Genomic DNA, 26,096 nt, shown 5'->3' on the forward strand with positions numbered 1-26,096 from the left:
ATTTTCCAAAAACGTGATGAACTTTTTCCAAATGCACTAAAACTTTCTTTAAGTTTATGGCAGTTTTAATTTATTATTACTCCATCGGATCCATATTAATTGATGCTAGTCTAGTACAGAGTTAGTACAACTTCAAAAAATTATATTACACTTCTATGCGTGCATGTGCAAAAAAATTCAGAATTTTTTTAGCTGTAAAAGTCCGTTTCTTTGAACTTCAAAACAAGCGACACAATGTGTCCCTGCTTCAATGCTACCTTTCGCATAGCAATGCAATATATACTAGTAGAAAGCCCGTGCGTTGCCACGGGCTTTTGAAATATTTTGCTTGTCGCCCCCAACCTGAGTCGCCGCCTCCGCCGCCGGCCAACCCTCTAAACTGTGCCACAATCTTTAGCACCCGCGACCTCCCGCACCACAATCTCAATGGTTGGCAATATTATGAAGAAAAAGGAAGGATCAAGATGGTTCTCTGAAGAAGTCATACCATCTCGCACATCAAGTTCATGGATCGTACGCATGCTCTCTTCTCTCGGCATCATTATCATATTTTCAGACTACAAAATCTAACACTCGTGTTTTGAATAATCAGCAGTGCAAATCAATTTCAAGAACATGTCATGGGTGAATCATTTGGGTGCTATACTTTAAAAAAATCATAGGGGAGAGATTTGGCAGGTTACACTGAATGCCATGTAGAAAGCCATACCCAATAGAGAGATCCAATTTTACTATAAAAGAACTATGTTACACACAAAAAAATGTAACTTGTAAGCTCAATAACATTACCTTCTTCCTCAAGTCTTCGCATCACCGAAGTGCCAAATTTCTCACCTATGATGTCAGTATCGCTCTATAGACAATGTTCTTCATGTATGTACCAACAGGACAATCGAAGCTTGGTTAGGAAGGTGGTCGCACAATAATTATTAAAGGGAAAAATCTTCCCTCAATTTGTTTGGGATGACCATAATAATTGTTGCAGATTAATTTTCCACACAAATCTATTCTCTACCTAGTTTTCTCACATCACCTATTTTTTCCTGACTTATATGTTTATTTCACTACCAAATAAGACATTACTCCCTCCCTCCGTTCCTTTATAGTACACAAATCACGGTCGGGTCTCTTTCTAGTACGTGCTAACTTTTTGACTGATCCTCGTAAGTGAAATGTCCTGATTGGTTGTTAGAAATATTTTGTAAGTGTGCATGCAATTAGTTGCGCATTGGCCATCGAAGCATTTGTTTCCAAGTGAGCGGGCATGAAGCATTTGTTTCTGTTTTTACATATACTTCTGAGGAATTAGTCAAGGATATTTGTAGGAGAGAGATCACGGGTATGCGTGTGTATGTCACAGGTTGTTACGCGTGTATGACAACTACAACAACAATAATTAGGCATACAAGGACTTCGTAACACCTACTTGTTTTATGTGGGTAATAAGCTTTCACATTCTGCAACAGAAGTCAGAAAACAAGCAATAATCATTAGTTTTCGGTTCTATGCAAGACACAAGCTTATGTAAAACTGCATATTATCACTGCTTTGTTTTTCTCTCCCAGTAAGAATATGCGTAAATGGGAAGAAATATATCTGCTTATTATAACCACTTTTTTTGGTCCCAACAAGAATCTGCTTATTATAACCACTTTTTTTGTCCCAACAAGAATATGCATAAATGTGAAGAGAATATAGCTTACTGTAATATGTGCAATCATTGTTCCATATACATTCACCTGCATACCAAAGATCTGACCCCATATCCAGCATAGGTAAATATACCAAGAGCAAATTCATAGCTCAGCCACCTTCACGAGGAGACTACACGTCTTGTACACTTGATCTGCTTGTATCCTCATCTTGATATTGCTGGGGGGAAATAATCAAGCGCAATTTAGATAATGACGAAGTGCAGGTCTCTTGATTTATAAACATTGTCTCAGCCTAATATATCATCCTGATTTTTGTATCCTTTGACACTTCAGAAGCAAAAAAGTTACAACCACTCAGAATGTAGAGTGAATAGTGAACCCAAGAAGTCATTTCTCTCATCAAGTTAAATCAATAGGCACGGAAACCACATTGTAAATTCTAGAAATAGTTATACCACAACCAGTAAGCTAATAGATTTAACTGAAATGAACAACAAAATCTGAAAAATGAGAAGATATATATTTATTTGTCAGACGATTATTGTGGAAACTGTTGGCACCACTCCCGTCAGCTCTAACTTTTCTTCTAACTGATGCGCTTAGGTAATGACGAAGTGCAGGTCCCTTTAGGAAAATAATCAAGCGCAATTTAGATAATGACGAAGTGCGGGTCCCTTGATTTAGAAACATTGTCTCAGCCACGAATGACAACCTTGAGATCTATGCAGATTCTCTCATGTTACAAGTGTGGAAAACCCACTTACATATTGTAAGCCATGCCACTTGAAATTTAAAACTACTAAGTGTATTTTACTTCAAAGGTCTCAAGGTTGAACCCAGCCGTCTAAGAATATAATGTACAGTATTGTGAAGATGGTGCTATATTAATGAAGCTGAACCAAGCCGTCTTGCAATCGCCACTGCACTTCCACAAGCACAAAACTAACTCAAGGTATAATCTAAACTATACAACTACTGTGGCCTGACAAGAACGCAGCTTTCACTATAAACTATACAACTATATACACCACAGTTAGAACATAGCACCTTTGCAAGAAAGCTCAGTACCAATGTGTCCTGACAATAAAGATTGTAGTAAGTTCATCCAGGGACTTCTACATAAAAGCAAAACAATAATGGAACACTTTACGCGTCAGGCAGAAAATATATAAAAACAAACGTGATTTTGTTTTGACAAAAGATGCCATCCAGACCTGTTAAGTAAAATTCTCTACATAAACACAGCGCCTAAAAGATGAATGTTGGCCAATTAAAACCCACGCTTCCGCCAATGACAGCCGGAGCGCTTGGAAATCCATGCACAAAAGAAACCTCTGCCATGGTACTGCACGATGTCAACGATGAGGTGGAGGTAAGTATTAGGTAATCATACTTGTGTTAGCTTCATAATTAGTGAGCTCACAGAATCAGGGATAAATCTATATTTTTTCTAAGAGAAATCAATCTATAAATCTGAATGCTATTTGCCACAAAGTGTAACTCTTACCATAACAATATTGTACCTTTTTGAGAAAACAAATTGGGGTACTAATTAATCATGAGCAGATCAAGTAATTACTCGACAATATTAGTGGCCATTCTTTTAATCAACATGTGCCTTTAATTCCTCCACGGCAGCATACAACCACCATCGTGCTACATGGGATTTAACAACACTCCCGCAGAAATTAGAGCAAAACAAAAAAAAGAACTATGTTGCACATACTTTCACCTCATCTACTCGCTAGAATATCTAGAATTTGGAGTGATCATATACCTGGAGACAAATAGTATAACATTGATGGGGATCCCTAACGTCGCGACCAATCTGTTATCCTCCAGCTTGAGACTACTTGTAAAGTAGCTTTCTATACTAAATCCCTCACCTGTAATGATAAATGGTTGTATTTGTATTATACAGAAAATTTTGATCTTTCAACAAAACATGGGAAGGAAGATAAGAACACTACACTAATGGTGGCAAGGCTAGAGTGGTCAGTCATATGTATAAAAACTTCATCTACAAACAAGCCTGCTCTTGCCAACTTCACATCTAAACATCTCTGTATGTGGGTGTATCACATCCATGCCCCGTCATATCTTGAATGGGAAGTCATATGGCCAGAGATCAAAGGGATCAACACCAATGAGACCAAAATTGTTGTACAAAATAACATTTGTATTGACGAGCTCAGCTTGCATAGAAATATATGTATACGGATTTCAAATAAAAATATATATTCAGAGTGCTTTTTTGGATGAACTTTCAGAGTGATTTTTATGAAGACATAAATGAAAGCTTTGTACAGTATATTAGAACATTTAAGTAATAACAATCTAATGATCAAAGGAATAACAGCCAACCATCTATTTGGAAAAGAGCAAAGCCACCATACATTTGATTCGTACAATACACAGTATTATACGTAAACTCATTTTTTGGGTAAACTAAAAGGCAAGTGATCGAGAAGGCGAATGAAGGGAAGAATCATACTTTGACGAGGAGCTCCCATGAATATCCGTTGGCTTCCTCTTCGAAGCTCCCATCATACCTGAAGGTCTAGTTCCCATCAAGGAGTACTGTTTCCCATGGCGTCGAGGTCGTTGTGCTTGCTGCCGGCGCGGATGCACTTCTGGGTATTGTATTGAGGTGTAGGCGACAAGCTGCTAGTCCAGGGCGGCACTACATTATGGTCAAGGAATAATGTCTTGAAGTGATTCATCCAGGCGTTGGCGAACAGCTGCATGATGTCGTCGATGGGCACGGGGCACCACTGACCTGGACGACGATGGCATGTGTGACTTGAAATTGAAGAAGGCCCCGCATCTGTCGCCTTGTCAGCCTGGAAAAGGAGACAATAAATTAGTGATGAAGCAATTGAAGAACGCCATGAATGTTTGCTTTTTTTAAAACGGCAAAAGCAGAAACTAAGTAAAAACTATAAATTAGTATTTGATCATAAAATTCCATAAAAATATCAACACAATTTGGGCTTCATGGTTCAGAGTTACCTAACATCAAGTGTAGAAAAAATATACTATGGCCGAACATTATTTCATATAATAAGTTAGAGCAGTCCTGAGTGTTTGTTACCAAAGGTGATCTCCAAGACCTATGGCAACAGAAAAAAAGAAGATGTAGGACACTCGCATAGGGTTAAAAATAGTTGTTTACACTGGGAGGAAATATGTGAACATTGAACAACATAACATACCTTTCCAAGTATCATACATGTTGTCTAATTATGTAGTTGATATATATATATAGGTTTAAGTTGCAATCTTCATTTCAAATCTAATTTTACTACAAGTATAGTGTGACATGTAAAAAAATCTATCACGACCAAGTGCAGAATCAAGTGTCCAGTCAGAGTCACCAACCTTTAAAAAACCAGTTTCCAAGGTGAGTCATCAATAGGTGAGTTCTGAGCTCCTGCAAGCACATCCAAATTGCCCTTTTTTTCATGCAAGCAGGTCTGACCATTGCCCCAATCACTAATGTAGTGCCTGAATCACCAGATAGTTGGTCTAGTCATGCAACAGGATTTTGCTAACACAGAGTATTTGAAATAAAAATATAAAAGGGATGAGAAAAGAAGGAGGTTGCATGATCAATAAAGCATATCTCCAAACTGCACATAGAGCTGGATGAGCAGTAGGCTTGAAGTATATAAAAAAACTCATGAGAAACTTGTTCAGTTTCTATCAAAGACTAAAAAATTTGCTCAATTTCTCATCTGTACAGGCATGATTAGTTCTGAAGTGCACATGGAAAATCTGAATTGGATGCAAGCATGCAGCCAAGAAAAAGCAAAAGAACAAATTATAAGCGTACATCAGTCTACACTTTGGCTGTAGTAAATGGCACATGCACTTGACATGAAAGAGGTCACTTCTCTCTATCTAAACCAACTCAAAGAATATCAAACAAGACCGATATGGATCTTCACATCTTTGCAGCTATGTGCACTTAAATTTCCCCCCGAAAAATGAATTCACGCTGATGGAGCCATACAGTTATTAATGTGTGAAAACTGTGATCGGGCAGAAGAGTCCCCTGTACTTGAAATTCAGCTGCCATTTACCAGGATTCAGTGTATATATGTGCTCATTTACAAAGTCCAGTTCATCATACCAACTTAAAAAATGCAGCCCACCAACCACATGTGGCACCAAGAAGGACCTCAGGGTCGGTACCTCGAGTAAGAATCTGCAAATGAACGAAGATGTGTCATGCACAAATCAAGGGAATCATGCAGAATCAGCCGTCAGTCAGGTTAACAGAACTGGGAACAGGACCTTGTGTGTAATTCTTGAGAGGAACCCTAAAGGCACGGCTGAGACTTGAGGTCATCGATCTTGGGAGCCATGGTCCTGCGGTCCATGAGCAAGTTCTTCCTGTCAGTGAAGCCCCTGTCCATGTCATCGCTAATGCATGCACCCTACATAATCAACGGTGTACCCGATATTAACTTCAACTTCACTCTTTCAGAGCAAGTGCTATATATACATTATCAAAGCTAGTGTATTGTTTTAACAGGTTCCACAAATTTATTTTGAATCAAGGGCATATGCATCATAGAAAGCTGATGCATTACATTGTTAAATGATGGTGAAACAGCGTCCAACGTATACTGTCAAGTGTGTATGCTGAAATCACACATCCAGCCACAAAATATATGCTGAGCACATGCGGTCCGACATATGAATGAATCTCCGCGAATGAGACATGTTCTAGGGGGTGATGGCAATCCAAGATGAACAAGTTAACCCTAAAATCAAATTCTTTGCCCAAACAATCAATTTGACAAATCCAGTGATGGTAGAAGAAGGGGAGGGTCGGGCATCTTACTTGTGGACGTTGGTCTCGATAACCTGGCAGACGAAGAGGGAGATCATGGACGTCTTGCCGGCCCCAGACTGGGCCTGGGCGATGACGCCGCGGAAGGTGATGATTGGGATGCCAGCGTGCTGCTGGATGGATACGACCTTTTTTTTAGGGTGAATGACAGTGGGAGAGGCTCCCACTGACTTTGTATTACTCACAAAGGAACAGTTACATATGTGTTACAAAGGGGTTTTGCGGCCCCCCGGCCATGCAAGCTATCCACAACCCTAGTGACCCAAATTTACAATGTAATTAGACAGGAAGGGGCGAAGTTCCTCTCTGCAGTTATGTGTTAGCAACTCCAAAAGATGCTTGAATCTAGCCAGCCATGCTCCGAAGGAATGCTGAATCCCTCTGAAGTGTTGGTTGTTTCTCTCCATCCATAGACTCCAAGCAGCCAAAAGAAATATATCCATGAAAAGAGGTTGCCTCCAGTTATCCCTACCCCCACGCAGCAGAGCCAATCTGTTGGCATCTATCGGCCACGCCAATCCAACTTTACTCCAGCAGTGTTGGCTAAAGGGGCAATTGAAGAACAGATGTTCCACAGTTTCCTCGGGAGGGTTTTGACAGAACATGCATGTGTAGTTGCCCCCCGCGACAGCAAAATGTCTGCGTTTGAGCATATTCCTGGTATTCAGACGATCAACTAGGAGTAGCCACCCAAACATCTTGAATTTGATCGGGCTCTTGGCTTTCCAGAGCCATCCGAACGCCTCATCTGCCACAACCTGCTTGTAGCAGTGATTATAGAATTTCTTGGACGAGAAGCGCCCGAGCGTGCATTCCCAGATGTCACAACGGTCATTGGCCACACGATTTTGTGTCAACCCCTCCTGGATCTCTTTGATTTCCTCCCTCGCCTGGATCGAGAGAGGTAGACTAAAGATCATGGCTGGGTCAGTTGCAGTAAGAACCTTAGCAATGGAGTCGTCTTCATTCAAGCAAAATGAGAAAGCCCGTGGGTACATGTCCATGAGTGGGGAATCCTGACTATTATCAGACCCAACATCTTTCCAGAATAAAGCGCTAGAGCCATCCCCCGGGGTGACTTTGGTGATCCCCCGGAAGATCCCACTGAGTTGCATCACGTCCTTCCACCAGAAAGAGCCCACTGCCTCAGTTGCATGCGGTATTCTGTTTCTGTAGTAAGCGTCCCAAACCAGCTCCACCCAGGGGACATCTTCATGATTATAGAATTTGAATAGATGTTTTAGGAGAAGGGCAATATTCTGTGTTTTGATATCAATCACACCAAGGCCTCCGCAGCGTTTTGGGCGGCAGACAAGTTCCCAGGCCGCAAGGGAGTTATTCTTGACCCCATCATCAGAGTTTTTTGCCCAGAGGCAATATCTACGCAGTTTGTCCAGATGCTCGATCACTTTTGCGTGCAATTTGATTGTGCACATTGCATATATCAGCATCGAAGTCACAACAGAATTGACCAAGGTCAGTTTGGCCCCGGATGACATCAGCGACAACGCAGTGGACGTCTTCCTCTCGACTGCATTTACTAGCGGCATAAGATCGAGAACACTTGGCCTCGTCGTGCCCATTGGTAGGCCGAGGTAGGTGAAGGGCGTGGAACCAACAGAACAACCAAAAACCCCAGCCAATTCACAAGCACGCTGGTGATCAATGTTAATGGGTATAAGAGTTGATTTCTGAAAATTGATCTTCAGCCCAATCGAAATAGCATAATCCTCCAAGATAGTTTTCATACGGGCAGCCTGTTCAGGACATGCCTGCATAACCAAAATCGTGTCGTCAGCGTATTGGACAACGGGGAAGTCACCCGCACTGTCACGAGGGAGAGGAAGCTCAACTAGTCCTCGAGCGAAAGCATCATTAATTGCTGCTTGGAGAAGGTCAGCCACAAGGACGAAGATCAACGGTGAGAGAGGGTCACCCTGTCGCACACCACATTTACAGTTAAATTTCCGAGCAGGAACTCCATTAAGGAGTACAGAAGAAACCCCCGAGCCAAAGATCGTTTTCATCCATCCAAGCCATTTGTCATCAAAACCCATGTGCTTCATGATCTCCATCATGGGGGCGTGCTCAATCGTGTCAAACGCCTTAGCAAAGTCTAACTTGAGGAGGATGTTTTCCCTCGCTGAGGTATGGCATTGATGGATGTATTCAAACAACCACGCCAGGCAATCTTGGATTGTCCTCCCTTTGATGAAACTGTACTGGTTTTTGTGGATGATTTTGAGGATGACTTTCTGTAGCCGATTAGCCAAGATCTTTGTGATGATTTTCAGACAACAATTCAGTAAGGTAATTGGTCTATAATCATTTGCAGTTTCTGGAGAAGAGTTCTTAGGGATCAAGGTGATATACCCCTCACTAATGCTGGTGATATCTAGCCCTCCAGCATGAAAGGCATGGCACAGCTCATAGAAGTCCGACTTGATGATCTGCCAGCAGCTCTTAAGGAAACAACCATTAAAACCATCAGGACCCGGAGCCCTGTCACTCGGCATTTCCTTAATTACAGTATCAATCTCTTCATTGGAAAAAGGTGCCGACAATTGATCCAGTCCCTCGATCCGACGAATGATTCTAGAAAGATCAAAACGCATGTTAGTGGGTTTAGAAGAACCCAAACGATCCTTATAGGTTTTGAACAACACCCCTTCCTTGCCAACGTGGTCATGGATTTCCACAGCATCATCACGAAGCATGGCAATAGAATTGTGTCTATATCTCTCAGTGGCCAGAGATTGAAAGAGCTTGGTGTTTTCATCAGCAAATCTGAAATACCTGATCGTGCATCTTTTCCTCCAGTACTCGTTCTGAAACTTTAGCAGTGTCTGCAAGTGAGATTTCAAAATCCTCCGAAAGTTTGACTCCTGGATAAATAGAGGTCTTTTGTCCTCGAGATTATCCATCATAGCTAAAGATTCATTACTGTTCTGGATCATAATTTTCAGCTTTGAGATATCTCTGCTCCATCTCTTGAGATCATATCTCAGAGTTTTCAGTTTTTTACAAATGCGGGCAGCAGCGTTCGGGGCATGGCATGCCTTGGACCAAGAGGCGGCAACCACATCCATAAACCCAGCATGGTTAACCCAAAAATTCTCAAAGCGGAAGAGCTTGGACTTGGGGATATTAGATTCAATTGCAACCACACACGGAATATGATCAGACACCGGTTTCCCCAATGGCAGGACCATCGTGTTTGGGAAGGAGGTAGTCCAACAAGAGGAAGAAAAGAACCAATCGAGCTGTTCGAGCAGGGGGTCGTCTTGCATATTGCTCCAGGTATATGTTCTGCCCTTCACAGGTAACTCCATCAGAGACTGCGCTCGAATGATTTCATTAAACAACAACATGTCCGCAGCGTCGCCCCCAGGCTTGTTTCTATTATTCGTGGAACGAATAAAATTGAAATCTCCAAGGATCAACCAATTTTCATCATCAGGTATATTTAGGTCAAATAACCAGTTAGTAAAATCCACCCGACGCTGACCAGAGCATGGACCATAGACATTGATCAATTGCCAAGAATCACTAGACTGAGTAGCAACGAAAGAGACACCCACAGCAAACGAGTCAACATACCAAGGCGTGCCCACAAACACAGAGCTATTCCATATTATAATAAGACCACCAGTGGCACCCACTGATGGGGCAAACACAAATTTATCAAAACGCTTAGGGCAGAAAGTTTTAATAAACGCCAGATCAAAAGAGTCACGCTTTGTTTCCTGGATACATAGCACAGAACAACCACTAGTATCAATAGCATTCCTAAGAGCCAAAGTTTTAGCATCAGAGTTGATGCCCCTGATGTTCCACGACAGTACATTCCACGACTTATTCATGAGCGAGCGAAAATTCAGTCTCCAGCTCCAGTGGACGAGCGCTGATCATCCAGCAGCTTCTCGGGAGAAAGAACATCCTGCGCAATCCCGCAACGGCTGCCCATCTGTTGAAGATCTTCAATCGACATAGGAGGGGGACAAGCATCAGACCTAACCTGCACGGGGGCAGCAGCCAAAGAAACAGCTGTGATAAAAGAGGTCTCGCGTGGTTTCACCCGTGACTTAGAGCGCTTGGTGTCAGAGACGTGATTGATCTTGAAGCCATCATACTTGTTAGATCGAGTGCTTCTTTTGACAGTGGTTGTGTCGAGAGGCACTAGCACATTGCGGGACTGGGGAGCATTATAAAGAGAAGTAGAAGCAATCACCTGAAGAGCAGTCTCTTGATCAGACAGGGGCACTGACTGTAACTCTGTATCTTCATAAACAAGTCGTGAGATCGCCTTGAGACCAGGAGAGCGAGCCGCCATCTCCCAATCAGTATCAATCACTTCAGACCTGTGTTCAACAGACTCCTGCAGCAGAAACGAGGGTATGATGACAGCCCCCGACTGAAAGATTGAACTGAACACCTCTGACATAACATCACGCTCTGGGACCATGCCTTCAAGCTAGGCAGCCGCAGCAGCATTCAGTTGGTTCTAGAGAAACTTGAACGGGTTAAGGAGTAACATAACAGCCTTAGATTGCTGAAAGGTGAGGGCCGGCGTATATATGCGTTTGAGCATCCCTCCCATCCAAAGCAACAACTCATGATCGGCAACCACAAAGAAATTAGCTGAATCTCCTCCTGCTCTGACAAACGCTAGTTATGCAGCAGGATTCCCAAGCACAAAACCTTGGCTTCCACCGCCTGAAACTCTGAGTCAGAAGACCAAATATCAGACAGATTGTCCTGAACATTGTTTTCTGGGTCCACACCATCCATCAGGGACGGCCCGTCGTACTGGAAGAAAGTTCTAAAACTGAACCCTGTGTATGGCGGAGGAACCACGGGCCACATAGGCCAACCATTATCCTGAATGTGCTCCTGGGCAGGATTCCGGGGCGTTCCATGCCGCTTCATTCAGAGCCTCTTGAGCAGTCATCTCATCAATTCTTGCCTGCTGCATGAGGGTGTAGTAGGGAAGCTCATATGGGTGGGGTGATGCATTCAGAAGAGGAGGAACATCCTCATTACCAACTAAGCTGGGAATAGTATTTCTGCCATTCAGAACATACACAGGTACAGACCAAGATCGAGCAAGCCCTGGCAACAAACCAACCCTGGTAACCAACAGACTGTGCGGCACCTCAGCAACATCTTTGATATGACACTTAACCAGAACTCTAGCTTTGTTGTGACCCGGGCGTGGCCAGACAAGAAGCTTTCCAAAATTAGAGACAGCCTTATGAATATAGTGTTCAGTCTGGTAGTCCATTGGGAAAGCTAGAAACATGACCCAAACCTCATATTCAAAAGCAGGCATGCGCATATTGAAACATTCGTCATGAGGTACTAAAGAGAAAGTAGAATCCTCAGTCAGAGCGTGAGGTCCCTCTCTAATGGCAGCATCCCGACTCTCCATATCCGCAAAAACCACACAACCAATTCCCAGCGGGTAAATAAAATCATCCACCAAATCATACTCTAGATCCCCAGTGATAATGCGACAGACCTCGGCTAGCCAGAGCTCCTTTTGATGATCAGGGACTGGAGGATGGACTGAAACAATAGCATACCTGTCATGGTTGAGGGGCGGATCATCTACCACCATGCATGGCGCTGGACGCGATGAGCAGGGCCACGGTCGAAGGTCGATCCAACCGGAGCGAAGGCGAACGGGCGCACTGGGAAGTTCGCCATAGCTAGAGTTGCCGGAGGTTTGGTATCCGCCCAAAGGGGAATCGCCGATGACGGACAGAGAGAAGGCGATGGGAACGGGGGCAATGAAGGTGGGGGTGGTGAGCTCGAGGAGGACGCCGGCTCACCCGATTGGGGTTTTTGGCAGGCTGAAGTGACTACACCCTGACCGGGGAGGCGTATCGTCAAGCAATGGGGGGTGGCCACTTCCGAGGAGCGTGGGATTTTCTGTTTCTGTTTCCAAACCCAACGAGCACGCGTATCCCTCACAACACGGGCCATACCAACAACCATAGAATTTCCAAACACAGACACACCCAACTCACCCCGAGGCAAGATCCTCTCAGATTTTGTTACTTGTAGGGATTTTTGTGCCCAAGCCCAATGAGGTAAAAATTTGCAAGATCTGGGCTTACGGGCCGCATGACCCAGACGGTGGCAAAGCGTGCAACGACGAAGCCCAGGACAAAGCCTAGTCATGTGGTCAGTTGCAGAGCAGGCATTGCATGGATGGCCTAAAGGGTCCGGGCCCACCTTGCATGGCACATGCTTGTGGGAGTTTCTACGTGAAGAAAAACAGGAACCATGCCCAGAAACATCCCCACAACTTTGATAAAAGTACCCAGTGCAATTGTCTGCGACATGTCCAAGCCGATCACATATAGAACAATGCTTAAGCCGTTTGTATATATAATCTTTGGTTGGAACTGATGAAATTTGTACCATTTGCTTAACACTGTCATTATCATAACCAGCCTGCCATCCATCCAAAATGGAGTAAAGAGTATCATCAGGGATGGACTCCCATGATCCCAAATCAAACAACCCACCTCGAAAAGATGGCAACTTGGCCGGAATATCGGAGGAGATAGGTAGGGATATGGACCCAATCCGAAGAATATCCGGAGAAACCGGAGCCAGAAAACTACCAAAAGAGATCACAGCCGGAGGCTCGCCGGAATGCAAGTCCGGCGGCGGCGGGATCAAACCCAAATTCTGAAACACTGGAATAGATGCAGGATCCATAGGCACATTATGCTGTGAAGATAACCATTTAGATTTGATAGCCGGACCAGGTGAAGAAGCCAAACCAGTCAGCTCAGAGTCCGCATGCCATGATTGAATCCGGGGGCGATTGTCCATACCGCGATGCAAATGAAAGTGACAGATAAAATCCGGCCAAATACGGTCCCATAGACCAAAGATAAAGTGACCCACTCGATTTGATGCCACCGAGAACCGGAAATGACGATCCCCCAAGCGAACAACATTGAAACCATCAGTAAGCCCTCCAATACATGATTGAAGAGCCAAACCAACCGAGTCCACCGAGAGGGCAAAAGAGGCGGAGGAGAAGGAAACTTCAAGGAAGAATTCCTTGGAGCCGGGGTTGGGGACGAAGTGGACCGTAGATCCAAACCGTGCACGCACCTGTGCCTCGACCTTAAGGCCGGGGGAAAAGTCCCAATGGAGGAGGCCATCCATTGGGTTCGCCAGGTGGAGATCGTAGGGTTAAACCCTAGAATTGCCATGGGAGTCGCCAGAGGTGGAGAGGAGAGGGATGGATACGGCCTTGACGACGGCCGGATCTGGAGGGGAGGTGACGGCGCACTGCTGGATGGATACGCCCTCGACGATGGCCGGATCTCGAGGGGCGGTGACGGCGCATGTGGAGGCCACGCACGTCGCGGTGCTGGTGGAGACTGGCGGGAGGCGGCGTCATAGGAGTGGTGGCGCAGGGCGGCGGCGAAGGAATGGATTTGTGATGGCTCCCGTCGAGGTAGCGCAGGGATCGGCGGCGACTTGATGCGAGTGCGAGGGCGGCGGCGAAGGGAGATCGGAGATGGGGCGGCGGCGAAGGATGTCGTACGTGGATAGGAATCGAGAGGAGCGGGTTTTCCTCTGGTGGGGTTTTTTTGGTGCGTTGATACGGGGGCAGCGGAGACGAAAAAAAACAGCGAAAATAAACCGTGAATACTATTCACCAACTGCTTCATTAGAAGTAGAGATAATTCGACCTTGTTAATTTTAGATGAGTAGAGTATGTCCTCGTAGACAACCTGGGAGTGCACTACAATCTGCTATCACGAGGTCTCACGATCAATCCTGCCTCACGCAACTTTTTCTCTAATTTTTCACGTTTTCATATGTGATCAAATAAAACATGAGGGAGTTTTCTAAAAAAATCCTCGTGCGCCGGCCACCTAGCGCATTCCCCGCTGTCAGCCACTTACAAGTGGGCCACTGCCGCGTTGGCATGCCACACAGGCTAGACGTATGTCTAGATACGGATGGAGCCACCGTATTTGCACAACCAGACAAGTTTGAGCATCAATTTTATGTATTTTGCAACTTTAGGCACTAAACTGGCCGTACATGACAAGTTGAGGCACCTCCAATGTATTTAACTCTATTTTTTGTTATCTGCTAATCAACCAATACTTATGCGACGAAGGTTTTTTGCTTTGATGACCACATGTACTGATATTGTTTCTATTCTACAATGTCACATGTCGGCGCTTCTTTGTTTAGATGGTGAGAGGGCACACAGGACCAATGTGTTGTTATAGGTTGGTTTTGCCGATTAATTTGAAAAATCGTTGACCAACCAAGATCATGGATCAAATCAAAAATTGAATAGTACCTCAACTGAATGAGAAAGCTCGTTGAGAAATAGTTGACCCTATCAAAATCATGAACGAAATCCAAAATTGAACACCTCAGCTGAACGAGAGGGCTCCAAATTAGGAAGCATGGTGAATTAGATGATTATAGATACCAAACCAAAATACCATGTGGACTTGATGGTAGATGGCATACTATAATGCACCATGAAAACCAGATGAAACGGGTGTGGAACGTGTTTGGTTTTGAAGCAAACTTATTAAATACATAGTGTTTATGTTCTTCTACCAAAATCTCACTGTTTCATTATGTTGATATTTATGCAGGGTACGAGATCAATGTCCTATGGTGTACATGGTGTAAAGCCTTTTATAATGTTCCGTTGGGCGATCTTTCGAAATATGAAAGCTTTTTTTTAAACACGGGCAAAAGCTTTACCAGTTCTATTAATTAAGAAGATTGTTGCCCAGTTAATTACAGAAAACCAAGCAAAACCCAATACATCTATCAAGGGTCAAGCCCACTCCAAACATCAAAACTCAACAAGGCCAACCCCACTCCCGTGTCGACAACATGTCAAACGCTGCAGCAGACACCAACAACACAAGCACATACCAAGGGGAGGCCCCGCTCCACCAACATGCCGCCCTCCACCTCCGCCAGACAGCATAAGTCGTGACTGCTATGGGAGGAGCAGACCCAGGACTTTCCAGCAAAGGTGAAGAGGCATGCACTCCACAAGATCCCGGCACCAATTGCAGTGATCGACATGCGCTGACGATACATCGACAGCAAGCTCATCACCCGCTCATCACCCGCACAACACAAGGCCGGTGCCCTCGAAGTTATCCTTGTTTCGACTTCAAGGATAGTTATGGTAACAGACTCCGTGGATGCATCAGACCAGTAGTTTAAACTCAATTTCATTACTCTGTTTCACTCGTACAAAGAACCAGTGCAACAAATGAAAGGCGCCACATGTAGCAAGAACCAGTGCAACAAATGAAAGGCGCCACATGTAGCTTGTGCAGTAACAACTACAGGTACTGCAACAAGCCATACAACCATCAACGTTGTCTGTGGTCTCGCTCACTGAGCAGATCATCCATGTTGGTGCGATGTATCTAAAATGCCTCATGTATCTTCTGTGGAATATTTGTCCAGAAAAACACTAACCCTGCGGAAAATAACAACCTACTCAGGATAAGATTTTTTTTTTTGTAAGGTGAGCCAGTATGATAGTGTTCACAAGAACATTGTAACCAATGGTGCACCTTGACCAAGCCAAACTGGGAATTACCAGAGCACGTGAACTTCAAAACGAAAGCCATGTCACATCATCTATCACCATACATTGTCCTAACGAAATTGAGATATATTTAACTCTTTGTTATTCGATATTTTGGGTTATTTGGCACCATATGTACTTTCCGGAGAGAATGTGACCAATATTTAAATAGATGCTTCAACAGCAACATATTTTGGTGTTCTATAAAAAAATTGATAGTGGAGCTTCCCTGGCATTTCTTTTGTTAACCCATCTTTTCTCATTCAGGATCCAAGCAGATCTGGAGAAAACTGTTTCAAAAGTTTTGTTCGTGCAAATTCACAGTTGTTCACATTTCAAAATGTAATGAAGTTATGAGCAAACAGTGCAAAGTCTGATGTGTAAATGTTATAACATTTTCAAGCACACTGAGATAACTATGAGTAAATGTACAGCTCCATGTGCAATGATTTTGATATCTTCACATGTAACAATAAAATGAGAAAACAGTACAAGTTCCACATGCAGGGATGTTATTACCTCTGCAAACATGTTTCTACTCTGCAAGATCAGATTCATCATCGGCATATTTAGGAGCTGCGTTTCTAGGCAGGAATTCTTCATCAGGATAAGTATCTGTGAATAACTGCAAGAAAAACAATGAAAGGAATTTATAAGATGAAGGGCAGATGGTTGCATGTGCCTTTTCTGTGTTCACATCTCATTATGCTCGACAGAGCTAGAGACATTATCAAGTAAATGAAGAGCTAATCTCCAAACGTACATCAGACACAACGAAATTAACAAGAACTAGACGAATTCACTCCAGCACTATATAGGTATACTAGTTACTCTTTCTTCAATGCAAACACCGTAATGAAGCACTCGCTATTGACATGTACAATTCAGTTCTGAAGCTTCCATGATGAGCCAGAAAGAATCCTGGCCTGTATCTCCTGCAAGTACAGAAATGAGAATAAAATTTACCAACACATAACGAACGCAATACCTGTTTTGTTGATTCCAGTATATCTCTGTAGTCCAGGTTTTCATCAGGCATGGGGCATGACAATACAGTACCAGATGTTCCCTGATAGTGGAAGACGGGACAATGGATGTCTTAATACAAATACATACAGTATATGACATCTTAACAGCACATATTTTTACTAGCGTTGAAAATGATCAAATAAATGCACCTGTGTGATCTCTTGAACATACACACAACTCCAGATTAGCACTGGCTTTGTATCCTCGATGTTTTTGCTGGTTGTCTCCAAATGGCCTTCTGAATCATCTGAAGTCTGAGTACTGAAAAGAACCTCCATAGCCTTGTTTATGTACTGCTTTCCCGTAAAGGCATCGGTACAGGGAGTAGACAGATATACCATGAACCTGCAAGGTGGAGATCAGCTTGTAAGCAAAGTTGCCTGCCTATATGGTGACAATTTCAAATGCAGTTGTTCCTATGTCAGATGCAGAAAAGTAAACACTAACACTGCATACGTAACTTACATTCCAGGAGGGCATACTGCTACATTGCTGCTCAGCTGAAGCGCCCGAACAGCTGTAGCTTGCTGCTCTTGTAATGCTAAAATGAAGGAAACAAATGAGAAGCAAATCACTTATTCAAGCAATACAAACATTAACAGAGGAGAAATAACTGTCCTCACATTTTGGGGGGAAAACAACCAGAACATTTGATGAAGCCTCTTTTATGGAGCTGCTGATTATGCATACTCCCCTGGCAACTTTTCTCGTCAAGTTTGAGTCTGAAGCATCAGATGGCATGTCCAATGAAGGAATTTTGTATGAGGGACCTAGTATCAACTGCTGGCACAAAATATCCTGACCAGAAGCCAATCTGGTGCCTATATAACGCTTCTTTTCCTGATCAAGAGAATGTTGATTGTTGGGTGCTATTCACAGATTACAAAATTGATCGTGCAGATCCCTAACTAAAGCATGCGACATCACTCAGAGGCAAATAAACACTGAAAATGATCGCTGATCTACTGATTCTGGGAATCGACCTAATGCGTTCAAATATATAAAATGAGTCAGTATCATTCTTATCCTGAGAGGAAAAAAATATCCCTTGCATGTACTTGAAATCAGGCTCTCCCTGACTGCTTTGCAGATTGGACAAACACTTTGGCAGAACTGTTCTTGTTGAGCTCAGGACTGAGATGCATAACCATGGTGGTTGCCAACAAATTTTCACCATCTAAAGATGCAAAAAAAAGAATTTTGCAGATTGTTTTATCTTTTTCCAGACTTTGATAGTACAGGAGAATCTAATTATGATAACACTCCATCTTTTCCCTCTTGAAGCAGCAGCAGCAGGTAATTTTGCCAACTCTCTCTACTCTATCTTTGCTGGATCAAGTGGGTGTCATAGAATCCTATGCCGATTTGCAATTTGTTGGTACACATTTGAAGATGACAGTAAAATCTATAATGAAAATATATAAATACTGAGCAACAAAAAGGAAAGATTATATTGTACAATTGACTATATCAGACAGACAAACATTGGCACGAACACGTCCAGCATAGAGCTTAAATTTTATCATACCTGGTCCACAAGAAGGGCTGTGACTGGCATCCTCAACACCTGATTGACAGAAGAGAGATATACCAGAGTCTAAGTATTAAAAGAGTCACAAAAAAGACAATATAATTGGCCATGTTCTGGTTTAAAAGGGCAGGTCATTCCAGCAGAGAGGTGTTAAACCCTTGGCCTACCACATCATCACTATCATCATGTTCCAGTAGTATATGTAAGATTTATCAAAAAGAAAAATAACATAGCTGAGAATAACATCTTACATATAGGGCACCCTTAACAGCAGCAAAGCGACAGAAAGCTTGCGGTAGCTCGCCATGCCCATACATAGGATAAATGAAAGCACCTTGGGCATTAGCAAACCTGTTAAAGATAAAATGAGCACATATAGAAAATTTAGACCACAGCAAGTCACATATAAAATCACCACATGTTAGACATCTCTTAAGCTACACCAGACTAAACAGATTACCCAACAAAGGTATATACATCATAGAAGATATGTCTTCTCAAAAGAGTACCAAAAAAGGATCGAGTGAGCAAAGTGACCTCCCAATGGACGAGGAATAAAGAGCTAGCGTCTTCATTCCATCTCTCGTTGTTAGCAATTTCTCGCATGAGTCTGCAGCATCTTGATCATAATCTGCCATGGCAATTGCATATAGCACAACCCTAGAAACAAGACACAAAAGCCTAAATCAGTCAAATTGCTAAAAAAATAGAGTACACTATAACACTTGAGCATGCTCTTACGCTCTAATCTTGGGTTGAAGCTGCTGTTTCTTGAGGAATTCGATGAAGGGGAGGTCCAAGTCCTCCTCGGATATCTTACCAGAGGCTTCGCCCTCCCCATCCTTATCGCCAGGAGACGATGCGGCAATGTGTGACTGGACAAGCTTGAAGAATCTGAACAAGAGGGTCTTCTCCTTCAGATTATCCCTAAGATTAAGCTTCTCCTTAGACCGATGTGTGCTGTCCATGAAGATGGCCTGCCTAGAGTCTGGCACCGGGCAGAGCGCACCATCCCAGTAGATGAGGCTGCCCCCTTCCACGCTCTTGAACTCCACATGGTGGCTTCCCCCTGACCTCAGAAGAAGGTCCACGGCCTCGTCGGCGCAGTACAGAAGCCTGGGACCCACCAGGTCGACCGTGAAGCGCCTGGACGGTTCGGGAACCGTCCCCGAGGTCTCAACCTCCGAGTACAGACTGCGGCGCTTGAGATCGACGGCGGTGTATGCAGCGGTGGCGGAGGAGGACGCTGTGGTTGAGGACGGGCAGGGGGTGGAGGAGTCGGCGGAGAGGAAGGAGGGGACGGAAGGGAGCGGGATGGAGGAGTAGAAGGAGCCGTAGAAGGCGTCGGGGTCGACGTGGAGGACGGTCTTCCCGGCGGCCGCGCAGGCAGCGGCGAGGATGGACTCCGGGAGGCCGGTGCCGCAGAGGACCACGTCGAAAGAGGTTGGGTCGATGGTTGGGTAGTCGTCCAGGGAACCGCCGCCGGCGGAGGCGTCAGCCATGGTCAGCAGCGAATCTCAAAATCAGGTGGAGACGGAAAATTCACAAGATCTAGTGCGTGGAAGAAAGCAAGCGCGTCCACCTGCGCATTCACTCAAACAGGTTGGAGGCACAGCTCAGTGCCAAGATTAGAGCTGCCGGCGAGGCACCCTGCTGCTGCTAGCCACGCTACAAACTGTGGGAGGGGCGCGAGAGCGAGAAGACCGTACAGAGTCTGTTGGTTTGGGAAGGCGAGAGATCGCCGCGAGTTCGATTTGGGTTTTGGGAGGATGGCGACGCAGATGCTTTTCTTTCCCCGGTATAATGCTAGCCGGCAAAGGTTCTCTTGGAAGAAACTCACAGCCAACGCCTCGCAGTTGTTTGATCGAGATCAAATGATGGCAGTTTTTCAAAAGAAAATGTTTTCTCTATGAAGAATTGACATGCTAAGTGACAGTTTTATTCATCTTATTGGGAGAGTAATAAAGCGACTGAAGGTCTGGCGAGAAAAATTCCTTTCGGATGGCAAAGAAATTTTATTGAAAGCTGTTACCCAGTCTCTCTCTGTTTTTGTTATGGCAGTTTTTAATATTTCCAAGAAGATTTGTAATCTCATAATAGATGAAATGTCTAGCTTTTGGTGGGGAGATACTTTAGAATAAAAGAGAGTGCATTGATGGGCATGGTGGAAAATGTGTGTACCAAAAAAGAATGGAGGCATGGGGTTAGAGTCTCGTTATGTTAGCAAAGTAAAGTTGGAGGTTGATCACAAAACCAAATTCTTTATGTGCAACTGTTCTCAGAGCTAAGTATTACCCGATGGAAATTTACTGAAAGCGGGTCCGAAAAAGGATCCTCTTTTACTTGGCGGAGCATAATAGTTAGGCTACGAGAGGACACATATGAAGAGTTCGTACTGGAGCAAATATCAACATATGGGAGGACCATTAGATGCCTAGCAGTCCGAATAGGAAAGTAATAACTGTAAAAGAACAAAGACTTGGACGCGGCTTTTTTGCTCCTAGGTGCATATGCACCCATTGTCGAAAACACACATTTATAAAAGTTGAAAAATTCGGAACAAAAATCCCGCGTGTATATCCGGACATTTTATGTCCGTTCACAAGGTTTCGGTGAAAAACGACGTTTTTTGTGGCTTGTGTAAAAAAGATAAAGAAATGCCTGCCTCGTGAATAGTTAGAATGAAGCATCAGAAATTGTCTTTTTTACACAAGCCACAAAAAACGTCGTTTTTCACCGAAACCTTGTGAACGGACATAAAATGTCCGGATATACACGCGGGATTTTTGTTCCGAATTTTTCAACTTTTCGAAATGTGTATTTCGACAATGGGTGCATATGCACGTAGGAGCAAAAGGGAATATCCGCAAAGACTTCTACAAAATGTAGATGATTTAATTGATCCCTATACATGACTGTGGATGAGGCTCTGACTAGAGATAATTTTATTTGGGTGGATGCAGAAAGAATTTTAAAAATCCCCTTGAGCATGAACATGCACTACTGAAATCTGGCATTTTGCCGTCTGCCTCCTCTTTGCCGTCTGCCAGCTGAAGATTTTGTGGCATGGCGGTATACAAAGTCGTTCTCATTCTCGGTCTGATCAGCTTACTATGTTGAATTGGAACATCAATTTGGTGCTCAAACTAGGCAGGGTGATGGCTAAGGAGCTATGAATGCAAACCTGGTATGGGATATTTTGTGGAAGTTACAAATTCCAAACAAGGTGAAATTTTTCGCATGGCGTGCTTTACATGGTATTGTCCCGGGGATGTCGATCTTAGCAAATGGACACATCAAGGTACAACCCCAATACCCAGTATGCAAGCAAGGGCCGGAAGATATGTGGCATCTGATGTTTGCACGTGAAAGAGCAAAAGAAGTATGGAAGAAATTCGGGTTACATGACACGATAGGCAAAGTCATTCATATTGATAGGTCAGGTAGTGTGATCCTTGAAGAATTACTCACGCAGCTTGGGAGACAGCCGCCTGTTCTCGGTAGGTTGGGATTCCGAGAGTCTTTGGTGTTCCGGGCATGGTATATATGGTGGCAGCGACGAGAATTTGTTAAGGGCAAGAACGTTCAGAAACCGGATGAAGTTATGTGGGTGAAACCTCATGTCAATTCTTATAAACTAAATGTTGATGCCGCTTTTTGAAGATGGAATGGGTGCAGCAGCGGCAATTCTTCAAAACAGACACAGAGAGGCTCTTGCAGGAGCATCCTGGCTGTTGCATCATCTCCTTGATGCAACAACAGCGGAAGCAATGGCTATTCAGTGAGAACTAGAGTTCGTTGAAGGACTTGGCTGTCAACAAGTCATTGTTGAATCTGACTAGCTGGAAGTTATTCAAGCATGCAATGGCGTGAACGAGATTTGGAGCCGCTATACTGCTATTTTGGCTGATTGTTTTCAAAAAGCATATTGTATTGGTGTGGTATCCTTTGCTCATTATCCTAGGGAGGCTAATAGATTAGCGCACAACCTTGCTAGACATAGTTTCAATTTAAATTCTACTTTTATTTTGGATGGTGATCCTCCCAGCTTTTACTTCCAGACATCATGGACGATGTAACTTTGATTTGATTTTAATTAAGTGCACTAGGTGGCTTTCCCCTAAAAAATGTCATGGGAAACGTTCGCAAATGCCAACCCCCAACGAAGTTTGGTAACGAAGATGGTCCCTTTTTTTTAATCAAGAGCTTTCATTAATTAATCAGTGGGCTTAATCATTTTGCAGATAAACAACTAGAAACTAGGTATAAAATTGATCCAAAGATATATTCTACTAGCAGAAGCCTGCTTGGCACACGATGTGCCCCTTCATTAGCCTCATGTTCAATGAAGTTCACTTGGAAAAAAATTCAAGTTGCCGCTGAGCTCTTCAATCTCTTTGAGAATCGATGCAATTTCAGTTCAACCCTGATCCCGACCCCTCCACAACTTTACTACCTCGCTCGCATCAATTTTCTACCGTGATGTTGCCAAGACCTAGATCACAAGCGAGCTTGATTCTGTTCCTGACAGCAAGGGCCTCCACGATTAAAGAGTTGGCAGTTTGAACATACCATGACACTTGGCCTCTGATCAAGAATCTAGCATGGCCTTGTAAGACCGGTATCGTAGCTCTCTATTTTTACGTCGACACAAAGCCAGCATGCACGTAAGACCGTAAGCTTTGATATAAACTCCACTATAAGCACTAACACCATGGAATTGACCATCTCAGGAATTTGTCCCTCTTCAAATAAATTCCTCACTTCCAAACACACATATTATATATTAGTACATTCCAATGATGGATGTAAAAATTGATTGTGAATCCATCGGGGCCTAGTGATATATCTGGGAGCATCATCAAAGTTTGTTGTTCATTGCATCTGAAAGGATTGATATAGTTGACTAGAGGGGGGGTGAATAGGCAACTAACAATTTTAGCTTTTCTTTACCAAATTAAACATTGCATCAAAGTAGGTTGTCTAGATATGCAACTAGGTGAGCAACCTATATGATGCAACAACAACAAGCACACAAGCAAGCAAGGGATACAACACAATATAAGCTTGCACAAGTAAAGGTAAGATATAACCAAGAGTGGATCCGGTGGAGACGAGGATGTGTTACCGAAGTTCCTTCCCTTTGAGAGGAAGTACGTCTCCGTTGGAGCGGTGTGGAGGCACAATGCTCCCCAAGAAGCCACTAGGGCCACCGTATTCTCCTCACGCCCTCACACAATGCAAGATGTCGTGATTCCACTATTGGTTCCCTTGAAGGTGGCGACTGTCGGTGTCAAAACTGGCAGATCTCGGGTAGGGGGGTCCCGAACTGTGCGTCTTAGGATCGAAGGTAACAGGAGACGGGGACACGATGTTTACCCAGGTTCGGGCCCTCTTGATGGAGGTAATACCCTACTTCCTGCTTGATTATCTTGGATGAATATGGGGTTACAAGAGTTGATCTACATCAAGATCGTAATGGCTAAACCCTAGATGTCTAGCCTGTATGGTTATGATTATGATCATGAGAGCCTCTACGGACTAAACCCTCCGGTTTATATAGACACCGGAGGGACCTAGGGTTGTATAGAGTCGGTTTCCAGAGGAAGGAATCTTCATATCCGAACGCCAAGCTTGCCTTCCACGCAAAGGAGAGTCCCATCCGGACAAGAAGTCTTCTATCTTGTATCTTCACAGCCCATTAGTCCGGCCCACATCACACAGACCAGACGCCCGAGGACCCCTTAATCCAGGACTCCCTCAGTAGCCCCCGAACCAGGCTTCAATGACGATGTGTCCGACGCGCAGATTGTCTTCGGCATTGCAAGGCGGGTTCCTTCTCCGAATACTTCAAAGCATCTGTCCCGAAGAGTTATACTCGGCTTTTCATTTAATGTTACACCCTTTGACTTCTGCGCCTCCATTCATTCTGTTTCCACGTGTCGAGCGAATACAAAAGGTCAAAGTATTTTTTGCACATAACACCCTGGCCATATAAGAAAGGCGTCTATTTAAATGGATTGGATCTCAGATGTCATTCCACATCAGGCGGAAAATCCTTAGAGCTTGCTAGGGGAAACCATTCAAACATGGCTAGCGCTCCCAGTTCTTCCTCCCGCCCCCATGGCTTCGAAAAAGGTGATTGGGAGAGATGTTCAGTATCCCATGACCAGCTGAGTAAGCTTCAAACGCAGGGATTCCTCCCCCCCGGATCTAGTCCCTGTTCGGGCAGGATTAACCTCTTTTACCGGCGAAGCCCTGGCGGAAAATTTCCCCAATCCAACCAGGGGGGAGCGAGTGTGCTTCGTATCCTTCTTATTAAGAGGCGTCGGATTTCCAATCCACCCTTTCCTCCGAGGTCTCCTGGAGTACTACGGCCTCCAACTGCACAATTTCACACCGGCCTCCATCCTGCACATCGCGGGTTTTGTCGCTCTTTGCGAGCTATTCTTGGGCTGCGAGGCCCATTTTGAATTATGGAGGAAGCTTTTCTGCCTCGTCCCTCGCACCCAAAAGAGATCTGTATTCGAGGTGGGCGGCGCCGAGATATGGCGCATAGCCGGGACCGGATACCTGTCCGGCACGCCGAAGAAGGCATCCGAAGAGTGGCCCTCGGAGTGGTTTTATATTGAAGATGTCGCCCTCCCCGACCCAGTTCGAATGGGCCTTCCCGAATTTTCCAGCGCTCCATTGAAGAAACGCCACAGCTGGCGCCCTCGGAGCCTCGAGGAGGAAGATAGCACAGAAGTCCAACAAATAATGGGAAATATAAGGACACTCACCCAGTCCGGATTATCAATAATCGAGGTAATGGCGATTTCCATAGCGCGGGGTGTTCAGCCACTCCAATTCAGAGGGCTCCCCATGTGGCACTATAATGGGGAAGATGACGCCTCACGCTACAGATGAAAGGGTCCAGACACCCTTGCCGCCCTGGCCACAATATTGGCCGATCTATACAAAGGGGAGAAAGAGGAGTTCACTCGTCTTAAGCGCCGAGAGGGATTTTCCATGTATAATCCTCCAAACTGGGTGAGTTTTATTCCCACCACCTTACTCAATCCTCTCCCTGAGTTATGTTTGATTGACAACCCGTCCATTTTGAATAGGAATGGTGGAAGGCTGTCGCAGGGATCCATAGCCCCGCTCCACAGCCGGAGGACCATAACTAGGACCTCGACCCCGGATACGAAGAGGATCCGGACATATTTGTAGAGCTCAAGGAGGGAGTCTTCTACCAGGTGAGCTATGATGGCACAGAAGTGGCCATCGTGGCCGATTATCCTGGCCTCCTTCCTGTTTCATATGTAAGTAGTCAGGAGACACCTCCTCCAAATGAACTTCCTCATTATGCCTCACCCGCGGCACTGTCTCGTGCTCCAAAGGGGAAGCGCTCGGTGC

The 26,096-nt window shown here is 44.3% G+C and overlaps 1 protein-coding gene across 16 annotated transcripts; it reads right to left on the reverse strand.

Moving 5' to 3' along the window:
* Window positions 1-1,581: 1,581 nt before the first annotated feature.
* Window positions 1,582-20,527, reverse strand: LOC123078149 (rab escort protein 1). Of its 16 annotated transcripts, none has more exons than XR_006437123.1 (16): window positions 19,437-20,527; window positions 19,233-19,355; window positions 18,947-19,046; window positions 18,693-18,731; window positions 17,788-18,004; window positions 17,630-17,705; window positions 17,314-17,509; window positions 17,124-17,204; window positions 16,655-16,760; window positions 5,955-6,097; window positions 5,853-5,865; window positions 5,037-5,162; window positions 4,435-4,498; window positions 4,150-4,338; window positions 3,433-3,541; window positions 1,582-3,000 (listed from the first exon to the last, which is right to left on the reverse strand). XR_006437123.1 is itself a non-coding variant. In XM_044500551.1 (10 exons), exons 1-9 carry the CDS (start codon window positions 20,195-20,197, stop codon window positions 16,671-16,673), a joined length of 1,683 nt encoding a protein of 560 aa, XP_044356486.1. In that variant the 5' UTR covers window positions 20,198-20,527; the 3' UTR covers window positions 15,755-16,024; window positions 16,655-16,670. The 16 variants fall into 16 exon arrangements, 2 of the variants coding, with proteins under 2 accessions (XP_044356486.1, XP_044356487.1); XR_006437121.1 differs by adding an exon at window positions 4,668-4,768 and having other exon boundaries at window positions 4,150-4,498; window positions 5,791-5,865; XR_006437124.1 differs by adding an exon at window positions 4,668-4,768 and having other exon boundaries at window positions 4,150-4,498; window positions 5,741-5,865.
* Window positions 20,528-26,096: the final 5,569 nt, after the last annotated feature.

The sequence above is a fragment of the Triticum aestivum genome, chromosome 3D (genome assembly GCF_018294505.1).
Source record: "Triticum aestivum cultivar Chinese Spring chromosome 3D, IWGSC CS RefSeq v2.1, whole genome shotgun sequence".
Classification (NCBI taxonomy): Eukaryota; Viridiplantae; Streptophyta; class Magnoliopsida; order Poales; family Poaceae; genus Triticum; species Triticum aestivum.

Excerpts from the sequence above, each read along its gene's own strand:
- LOC123078149 (XM_044500551.1), bottom strand. The coding sequence starts at position 20,197 with ATGGCTGACGCCTCCGCCGGCGGCGGTTCCCTGGACGACTACCCAACC. Across the intron at positions 19,356-19,436 it reads CTTCAACCCAAGATTAGAGC|GGTTGTGCTATATGCAATTG; the intron begins GTAAGAGCATGC and ends TCTTGTTTCTAG. Across the intron at positions 19,047-19,232 it reads TATTCCTCGTCCATTGGGAG|GTTTGCTAATGCCCAAGGTG; the intron begins GTCACTTTGCTC and ends TATCTTTAACAG.